This window comes from Spodoptera frugiperda, chromosome 29 (assembly GCF_023101765.2).
Source record: "Spodoptera frugiperda isolate SF20-4 chromosome 29, AGI-APGP_CSIRO_Sfru_2.0, whole genome shotgun sequence".
NCBI lineage: Eukaryota > Metazoa > Arthropoda > Insecta > Lepidoptera > Noctuidae > Spodoptera > Spodoptera frugiperda.
In genome coordinates this window covers 13,373,631-13,384,778 of record NC_064240.1, presented here as the reverse complement: position 1 = coordinate 13,384,778, position 11,148 = coordinate 13,373,631, and the positions used below count along the sequence as shown (strand labels likewise).

Sequence of the window (11,148 nt, the reverse complement as noted above, 5' to 3'; positions counted from 1 at the left end):
TTTCCTACTTTCGTAAAGCTTTGTTAATTGACCCTTGTAACAACAAAACAATGATTTCTAAGAAATACTTTGCTTAATAATCGTTTGATATTACTCAATGATCATATAATAAGGTGAAATCGTTATACTACGTAGCTACATATTTACGCATTATTATGAAATGAAAATATAATATTTAAATAAGATCTAGAATATTATAAGATCATAAATCTATTTTAGCTTAAGAATATTTGGTGAGACGCACTGCATACGTAAGCGTCTGGGATTAAAGTCTCAAGTCGAATATTCCATTTACAGTTACGAAGTTATTTTACATTTTCATTTAAATCCATCACTCAATCATAGGAAAATTCACTTAGCCTTAACAGTGGCAAAACAAACATGTGATCAAATGAGTTCAGATGTTGAACGTAGCCTCGTTTGCAGAGCCCCACGTTCCGTACTTGTGTAGTTAATTTGCGCAGTCGAGCGTCAATGATTCAATTCTCAGGAGAGCATTACTGCCTTCGACAAGAATTGGACACTTAACACTCACTCGTACACGTTTTTCAATAAAAATACTCGTTACACGTGTATGTGATTTACTAAGCTTTTTGGAATTTCTCAAATCTGATGAACCGATCACTTGATTCTAAGTATATCGATATATCTTTTCCTGTAGTTTATCCGGGAATCTCTCAAACGTCTTAGCGAAATAGAATACAATATTAGGTATCTGAAAAAGGAATCCGTTATGTCACAGGTTTATAAAAAAGTGTAAGTAATAATATCAGGCTGTGCAGTTGGATATTGCCACAAACGCAGGGAAACTGATGGCATCAGCAAACAAACCAAACTTGCCATGGCTAACACAAATTCATTCCGGCGCGCACACATCAAATGAATCCGACTGCAATTTACGTCGCAGTCGCGGGCTAAATTGTACATTTCGCCAAATGCCCGCACCATAATCTCAGTTAATCCTGGCGAATAAATAAAACGAACGATTGATTGGCTCTCGAACAATGGCTATAACACAAAGGACTGGATGTAAAGCAAACAGAAATCAGTCCGTTTCATCTTGTTCGAGTATATTCTCAGGTGGAAATTTGTCTATAAACAAACCACAATAGCTGGGAGCGCCGACCCGCATACTAATGTACGAGGGAGCGGCTCCACTGCTGAGACGAATTATGATTTTGTATGTCTGATCTATGCTAATACGAGGGTTAGGTCCGTAAACACAGGCTCTTGTCAGAAAAATACCTACGTACGTAGTTACAAAGTTATTTTAGTGCCGAGAACCAAGTAAACAATTTAATGTACTTCGTTTATTTTGCTGAATTATTCAGAATGGTAGGCGGACTTCCAGTGTTTATATATGACCTGGTTACTGAGTAAACTTAATCGTTTTTTTTTATTTGTTTTTGTGTTATAGTATTTGTAATACATGTAAATTATACCTAACAAGAAAGAATACATAAAGATTAAAGCCTTTTTAAAATGAATAATAACACAACAATAAAACGGGTAAAATCAATAAAAACTTTCATTAATTTTACTGCAGCAATAATTTTATAATATTGGAGATTATAAATGAAACAAAAGATCGTGTGACAATGGACCGCGGTGACGGCGGCCGGGGGCGCGGAAGGGCCTGCACACAAAAATCCGGAAGGCCGCGGACTTTTGATTCAATTACAATAAATACCGTAATGATGGGACGTCCCTCCTGCCTCGGATACCGACAGATTGATGTGGATTTTTATAATGGGGTATTCTTTTCCCTTTTTCTCCTTATTTGGGATTGAATCTAAACAATTTTGTTTTCAGTAGGTACCAGTATTTTGTGAGGAAATCGAGTTGGTCTTTCACTGATTTTTCAAATGGCTTTTTCACTGTATCATGTTAACTACAAACATTCAGTATATCCGACATCCGACAAAAAAGTATTAAACTAGACAGATTACTAAAAGACCAGTTTGCAGACAATACTACAACATACGTTTTATTTGGAGTCAAGCTCCGTGATACGCAGTTGATTGATGATGTTTAGAGAGCACACACCGTGAACCAGCTAATGTTACAGTAAACAGCATCCGATAGTTTTTACATCGGAATTGTGAAACAATTTACAACTTTAACATTGCTTTAAGGGTAGCATCGTGTTGGCAAATTAAACGGTTAAATTGATACATACATTTAATGATTTTGAAACATTATGATAAATAAACGATACATCGATATTTGTTTTGTTAAAAAAGTAATACATATTGTTATAAACTTTAGTATAAACTAAACATATTGCTTATATCTTCCAAGTAAAATTTTACATAATAATGTTTTAATTACTGACCAAATATAGACACAAGTTGCCTGATATTGTAAACAAAATATAATATGTAAAGTTATGTTTATAACTCAACGATATTTCATGTAGGAAATACATTCAGGCACCTATTTATATTTACACAAACGTAATCGATCAACCATACATGGCTTACCACAATATACCGCAGTACGCAATAGTTGCTATACAATACGCCGTAGATTGATAGTGTTTGTCTAGCAACAGTCGACGTTCACGTTTGACTGACGTTCAACAAACTCTGTATACAGCGTATCATGGAACAGACTCGTTCATTCATTACGATAATCTAGGCTAATGTATTATACTAGTCTAGACTATAATAAGTCTGGGTACTAAAAAAACGATTCACTTAAAACCCACATAGATGCGTAGTGCGTAGTGTAATACGCCATTGATTGATGATGTTTGTTTCGCCGCGAAGCAGCTAATGTTCAGCAAACGCCGCGATCCTAGTTCAGACGGATTCAATATACCTACTGTTATTGTGATTTATGGTAATGTGAGGGTTCGCGAGGGGGACCAATTGTACGTAGCTTTTACCAGTGAAATACCTACATTGCTAGTATTTTTATTTCTTCTTCGTCTTGAATTACATTTATTTTATATTGTTAGTACAGTATAATTTTATGTTACGCGCACAAGTTACCGAGAAACGTGTTCAAATGGATATATTAAGTATGTACTCATCGGGGAAATAAAAAGTACTCTATACGAAGAAGGAGTTATTAGTCGTATAAATGCAGATATTACCTTCAGTGAGTGAGGTGAAAGCTGGATCAAGTGGTTTGTCTGTTTGTTGAGGTATTCAATGCACAGAGCTCGGGTTAAGTGGGGACCTCGATTGTTAAAGTTGGCGTTGGATGCTCACTAGTCAATTAGACTCAAGACTTCTCTTGGGTGAGATTCAGTCTCTATGAACACAATCAAGTGCTAATTTGTCAAAGAAATAGCTTCCACCAATCACAGATGCGGTGTCCCATTGAAACACCAACAAGATGAAGTAAATTTATGTTCTGTTTTTAAAAAGAATATCATTAATATTGCTCTTTAAACAAAGAAGGATGTACTAGTGTACAATATTGACGTCGACAATGTCGCTAAGCGGAAATTAAGAATATCTACATAGAGATTTTACTTGTTCTTATTTTTATGAGAAATAGCCTGTGAGCGCGACAGCAGACAGCCGGCGACACAAACGATTCTCTTAAAAATATTACTAGAAGTCACTGAGGAAGCTATTAACGCTATGAAAGGTAAAATAAAATTATGTTTAAGAACATTTTCAGGTGTAAAATCACATTTTGTTTTATACAAGGTCAAGGTACAAGGTAATTTTCATTTCTCTTTGATCAGGATAAACTCACAAAGTAGTGGATGTTTTAATATTATTCTAAGTAAACTCTACATATTTTGTGAAGTATGCAGCGTACCGTGAGCAATCTTTCGGGCCGCAAGCTATGTACAATATATGTATATGCAGCAAGCAATTATTGTTTGCAAATACTTGGCACTTGCCTCAAAAATCGTCATATTAAAAGCAAAACCTAAAATGCTCACATAAAAAGAAAATTGAAGTTTATTCTATAAATAAAATAATCTGTAAATAAAAATGGTCCAAATTAAGTTGAGTCAGTGGCTACTAGAATCGGCGCCATTGTGCCTAATCTCTCCATTCATCTGCCGCCACTCTCGCGGCCAGAAGACACATGTCACGGTGACGTCACACGTTCATACAACTTCCCTGCCTAATCTTACGTACACATGTAGCCTTCGACTCTTTAGTACCAATTAGACCTAGTTATATGGATAACGAATAGTGTATGATTGTGACTGACCAAACTAAAACTTAATTTACTTTTATAATTGTTACGACACATAGAAATTACAAATTGATTAATCAATTTATTTTAATTTTTAAGTACCAAGTAGAAAATCGTTAGTTAGCATGTCTAGGTAAATAAAATACAACATGACTTTATCTCCAATACGACACATTTACGAAACTAGACAGATTGTGGTCTTGTTCGGTAAAAGCAAAAAGGACCCAGGACACGTCCCTGTGGAACACCGAAACCTTTTTTTTAACATTCCTCGAAACCACAGGCCTTTGGAGGAATGCACCAAGTCAAAGGCGCATCGAGCGTAACGTCAAAAGGAAATACAGTATAATTCAAACTAGAAACACCGCTTTCTGAAAAGTGAAGAAATGGTCGCGCATGCGCGCTGCCGTACCCACAGCCTCCGTCCGACCGGCCCCGACAGAACAGTTGCCCCTAGATCGCCGCACCGAATCAAACCCGAGTGAACGTTGTAACCGTCTTCGCTCCCGCGTTCGAATTACGAAAACTTTTTGAAAAATGCGTCGTTCCAGAATTTGGAACGTTTTTTGAATTTGTTATTTTTCCGTTGGTTTATAATCTGTGGAGATGAGTTGGTTAATGAACTTTGTGATGAAGTGGTCACTGTTGGTTGTACTCGGAGTTTCAGTGTTGTTTCGATGTACGGATTCTGTCGGTAAGTTTTAAAACATTAATCTACCTAACAAATCAGTAGTAATTAACTTTTAAATTTACTAGCTATATCTAAAAGATCTCTATCGAAGTGTTCTCTACTATATACTAAAAACACCAAGTTCTTGTGTATTTAATTAATAAACATCCGTTTGTTTCGCCGGCAGCATATTTTTCACCGCCGAGGCTAATTAATTGCGAAACTTAATTTAAAGTTAACTAACTTATTTAGTCAGCAGTTGCTTCGTCTTTGTAGTGAATAAATAGCTAACTGCTACTTAATGAAGTAGCGAGACAGTTACAAAGTTCACGGAATTTTATTAAGTTTAATTCTTAATACACGTATTTAAAAAATGTGTTTTAAAAATTAATCTTGGCAACTTAATTTTTTTTTATATATTATTACAGTGGTATTTATAAGTAAATACTGTAGGATTAATTATTATTAGTTACTAAACATTTAATGGCATTATAATGATTGGTTGATATGTCATCGTAGAGTATTTAATGACTACGGTTAGTGTAATTATTATGGTCGATATAACTCGGTTATCATATTATTTTGATTACTTATACGGCATATAACGAATAGGTAATTGATAAGTTTAGAATATATTGAGATTAATTCAATGGTAACACATTACATTCACGGTTATTATACTATTCTGCTCCACCTGGTATTTGTAATTTGGGATTCATTCACAATGCACGAGTTGCTATTGTTAACCCGAATGTTGATTTCATTCAATTGTAAAGTATTGATTATATTTTTTGCAGTGGACATAAAATACTTACGTTTCATGGTCGTTTTAATAATTTGTTTAATAATACTCTCCTTTCATAAAATACGTTGACGTAATGGACCCGTTAAAATTTACTGTACTGTACTGTAACGTAATTTTGCGAGAGAAATATTTGTACAATTCTATGTTTATTTTAGCACTTACAATTTTGTAACAACGTTAATAAATCGTGATTAGAATAAACAAATTTGACTACCAAACTGCGAGGTTATGGGATGAATCCACGGGTTTATGATGAGGTATGAGGTAATCTAATTTCGAAAAATCAATAGATACATCTCTAATTCTATAATCCTTCGGTCTAATCCTTCGGTAAATGTCATGCGGGATTTCATACACTGTTCTATAAAAATTGTCTACATTTAATCTACAAATTGCACCGTTTTAATTCGTTTATTTGGTTTCAATACTAATATTCAGGTTTACCAATTTCAAAGTTTGCAATGGTAATACGAGGTTTCGACATTTACCCTGTATTGGTAATAGACTTACCCACTAGTACATGAAACTAATAATATTACCAACTAAAATGTATAACATGTGTTATACTCAGCAGTTGGTAATTCAGGGTCAAAATGATGATGCTGACTCCTTCATTACTATTGCAGTTACTGATACTCCACGGCTGAACTCGTTCAAACAAAATGGTTTACCACAAGATTCACGCTAGGTTGGCGTCTGAATGATCAGAGGTTTTAAAGATTCGTTTATCAGAGAGCGCTTCTGCCCGGTCTCTGTCAAATCAATGCGACGTTCCCTAATCAGTGATTTTGATACACCCACAAGAATAATTGTAGTAGTGGCAAATATATTCTACGATATAAGACTATTCATCACTACATTGCTTGCTAGAGAAGCAAGTTACCTATTTGCATTTGGATTTTTTGCAACGTCATCCCGGAGGTCCCATTAAACTACCGGGAGGATCATAGAGTGTTATACGTCCCTTGTGCACCATATACGGCTACTCATGGGTCCTATGGGATACGCGTGAAACTGTTTGGGCTCAATATGTAGTGCAAGTATAGGTTTGGTTTATAAAGGGAAGGTTTATACGTATTTCTTGGTTCTATTTGTATGTGCGATATAATGATATCAGCCCGACATATCTCTCACAGCTGAGAAAAAGTTATTTACTTCTCATACAGGAAAGGAATGAGGATTAATACGCCTACTCAAAGCGACTTAGCAACTTAAACATAACATTCCATTATAACTTAAGCTTATCTGTGTCTAAATAAGCATGAAGAGTATGTATAACTTGGAAAAGAAACATTACCACTTAACAGGTTTCAAACCAAACCCCCACGCTTGAGAAACAGCTAAAAAACCTCCGGCTCGTTTTTATTAACACTAAAATTATAATGCTATTTCTGTATAAAATTTCGTGAATATTTTTCCAACATGACCCGTGACATAAATATTAAAATGGCCGCCAATTTAAATTCAGAACACACTATAGCAACCCTTTTAATAACAACAAGGTATCCCAAAGGTTGTGAAGGTCATCGAAGTAATTACGATATCTAAAGTTGCCGAACTTTGGAGTTACAAAGTGATAAAGTGGATCGTCCTAATAACGGTCATTAATAGACTAACCCGATCGCTGACGTCATCATTAAACTGGAACTATTGTCAGCCACACGCTTGCAGTTACTGCTTGACATATTAGTGACTTGTCAAACTTATTGCCCGCAGGGGGCGCTCGCGTCGATCATTAATTAAATGTTCTGCGCTCGTCTTGTCGGTATAGCGCACAGAAGACGCCCATCAAATTGATACGTTCGATGTTACTGTATAATGTTGATTATATTCATGTGTGTGCGTAGATTATGTGCATGGGTGTGAGATGGATTTTCTACCAGGTTCTTTTACATTAACAGCCTGATCCATATTTTTCTTAATAATATTGTAGACTCTTCGAACTCAAATTCATGTTATACGAATTTATATACACAACTACAAGAAACTTACATAATCAATGTTTTGCAAACATTATTCATCATTATTGACATGCTTAGGCCAATGAGGAATATTTTCTTCATAATATAACAACGAATAGCTCATGTCGTTGAAGTCTTTTATATGTGTATCTCGTAATCAAAAGATTGTATGACCAGAAAATTAAAAAGAAAGCAGTAACTATACGTAACGTATATACGTACGTAATATGGTAACAACAAGTATAAATGAACAGCACAACACGAGGGTATCATCGACTCACCACTTATTAGCTCCGACCACAAAGTTGCTGATACTCAAATAAATAACCATTTCCGTGCAGAGCTGTGGCTCGGCAGACATTCGAGTTAATACCAGTTCAATACTGCGGCGGAGTTCGGCGGTCGAGTTAATAAATTGTTAATATGTTGCTCCTGGGACGCGGCGTGCAAGAAGCCAAGCCTTGCAAGTTCTGCTCCGGAACATTCCTCCGCCGCCAACTTAGTGCTCGAGTCTCGTGTGGATTGCGGTACGTTTGGGTTCTAATTAATTGTTTTACTATTATATTAATCTTTTTGTTTGCAACTGGAAATTCTTATTCTTTAACACATTGAACGCCATGGTGGTCACCAGGTGACCGTTAGCAGAGGATTTGCCTTAAAATTTTTTATTGGCAGTTAAAGACAATTTGTAATTTGACCAGTGTTTGTGTAAATGTACAATTATGTCATAAACATAATCTTTGTTTTATGGAGTAACTGTTTTATTTTCATTGTATTGTTTGTACAAATACCAATGCTTAAAGATGAGCTTTATTATTTTACTAGCGACCCGCCCCAGCTTTGCATGGGTGCAAGGGTATATTATGCATCTATTATACATATAAATATTCCTCTTGAATCACTATATCTATTAAAAAACACCGCATCAAAATCCGTTGCATAGTTTTAAAGATTTAAGAATACGAAGGGAAATAGGGATAGAAAATGCGACTTTGTTTTATACTATGTAGTGATTAATAAGACAAAGAGAACAAGAAATTGAATATTGAGACTAGTTTCTTAAGCTGAAATCTGTACGTATAAACACTGGTACTCCTTCTGTTACTAGGCTAAGCTTACCCGTCTGTAAGCCATGTCACACATTGTGTACAGTACACGTAGCAGAGATGTTCCAGGAATAACACGTGTCGTGTGTGTTAAATGTATTATCCACGTGGTTATTCATGAAGACATACAAGGTTCACTATTAATTGTAAAGCCTATACACCGATACACGTGAGGCAGAGGTGGGTTTGTTTATCTAAATTATTTGTGTCAATAGGACCAGTGGCGGAGAATACTCTGTGGACTACTGTTTTATTGTATACAAACACGTGTGTATATGTATAGTGAATACGTAAGATAATAAGAAAACAATATTTTTATAATTTTCATAAATATAATTATGTCGTGATAGAAATGTAAACTTTGTTTCCGTGAAAGTAAAATAATTCCATAAGTAGCCCGACAGAGCGAAGTTCTCGTTTAGAATTAGGAAAACTAATGTAATCAGCTTCGTTTATTGTATTAGGGAACATTAACAAGCTTGCCTTGTTCCGCACACTTCACACTAACAAAATCAGGCTCCTCCAATACAGCGAATACTCGATTTAATCAAAGAAAAATACATTTTCGAATCTCCAGTTTCTTTTGAAAGTCCCCATCGGTGTGGATCCCGGGTATAATTGGGTTCCATTGAAGTCGGGTCGGTTCTCGAGTACTGAAGCAATTAGGTATTAATTTGTTTAGGAGTACCGTCCGAATGAACAATTGATGTGGTTACTGGGAGCGCAGCCATATTGGATCGGCCCGTGTTGTATTGGATTAGGCGTAAGTACCCGTTACGTCATCATGTTCTCCTGGTATTTGATTGGCGGTAATAAGGGTAGGATCCGCGATGTGTTTGGAAATATGAGCAGCAAATTGCCATGAAAAGGAAGTTTGTAGGGTCGTTATGGAGCTGTCTGTCTGTTTGTTGATCAATCAATGCGATGTTATTTACCCGTTTGTGATGTGCTCGCCGTTTTTTGTGTTGGAAATACGTACTTACACATATATTTTATTCAAATGCTATACATGACACGTTTCTTATTTCAGTTAATTTTATTTATTACGGCAACGCACGTGTAATGCCTCTGGTAATTCGGCTGTACATGGGCGGCGGCAATTGCTTACCTTAAGAAAGATATCAAATATTTTATGAAAAGAAAAGGTTCTTCTAGATAATCATGTAATTATTAAACACTTAAGTCAGCTTATCAATATCGTAAACCTACAAGCCACCACACGCGTGATATAAAACCCTTATCGGTGAAAGATAATTCGACGACAATTTTAAAGCCCCCCCTTTAAACTTGACACTTATAGCCTCGACAAGCCGTATGAGTGGGTGCTGGTATTACATAACACGGGAGATAACGACATCGATAACCGCAGACGGGACGATGATACCTCGCATGATGGCGACCGACAACACAACAGTCGATACTACCAGTCTTACAGGGGTGCACTTTATATTGGGGCGATGATCAATTGATCACAAATGTAAATAAAAATAATTGTGTGTTTTTGAAATGAAGATGTCGTACATACATGTATACAAGAACATACTAAACACGCTTAAGTAAGTTCCGTACTAAAATTAGATAGGTAAATCCATTATATTATAATAATGCAATTTGTCCTCCTCCAATAAAGACTTTTTCTTTGATATTTAAATTACATACTTACCCAAAAATATATTATTATGGAAACAATCGAACAAAAACTGGTTAGGGAATGGGTCCCGGGATCCGAAACCGCGACAACCCGGGACTTTTGGGACAAGTCAAATAAAATAAGGTTTTGGTATCGGTAAAAGTCACCGCAACCCCCGAACGGTGCGTAATATAGACCGCAGCGATGACAGGGGGTTAAAAAGGGACTTTTAAACCCTTTGGTTTCTCAGTACAAAAGTTAAGAAGTACAAAAAAGTTTTGTTTAACAACGACGTATTTTACTTAACTGAAATTCTAAAATAGAATTGATTACCACTTTTGCTCAAAGGGATATTTGCGATTGGCGATGTTTTCGTTGTCTGAGTAAATAAACTTTGAAAGTACATAAAACTAGTAAGAAGTCACATTGTTACTTGTCAAGTTTCAAACCCGCATCATCATGTTTGACCATTGAGTACCCGTTAAGTTAAGATGACCATAGAACTTAACTTTTGTCTTATGATTACCGAACAATTAAGTTATGGTTGCCCGAATGTTAAACCACGAGTCCATGCCGTACTCAAATATACTTAATGATTACTTAAACTGTTCTTGAGTAAAGATTTTGTTCCAAATACATGTTCTAAGGACAGGATTAAGAAGCCATTAAATGATTGAGGATGGCAGTTACAGTTTTAATTCATAATATATGAAATCATTAATCCCTGAGCAAATATGGTTATTAATTCTCATTCCTTCTCCATGTCAGAAGAAGCTCCTACTTAGCAATGGAACCGTTATAGGTTG

General features: G+C 35.7%; 1 protein-coding gene across 1 annotated transcript in view; it reads left to right on the top strand.

The window, feature by feature from the left end:
• Positions 1–4,608: 4,608 nt before the first annotated feature.
• LOC118268645 (protein amalgam) overlaps positions 4,609–11,148 on the top strand; it is a 56,562-nt gene continuing 50,022 nt past the window's right edge. Inside the window, exon 1 of the mRNA XM_035583210.2 lies at positions 4,609–4,864. Coding sequence (XP_035439103.2) covers positions 4,777–4,864 — 88 coding nt within the window. The 5' untranslated portion in view covers positions 4,609–4,776. The remainder of the gene's footprint in view (positions 4,865–11,148) is intronic.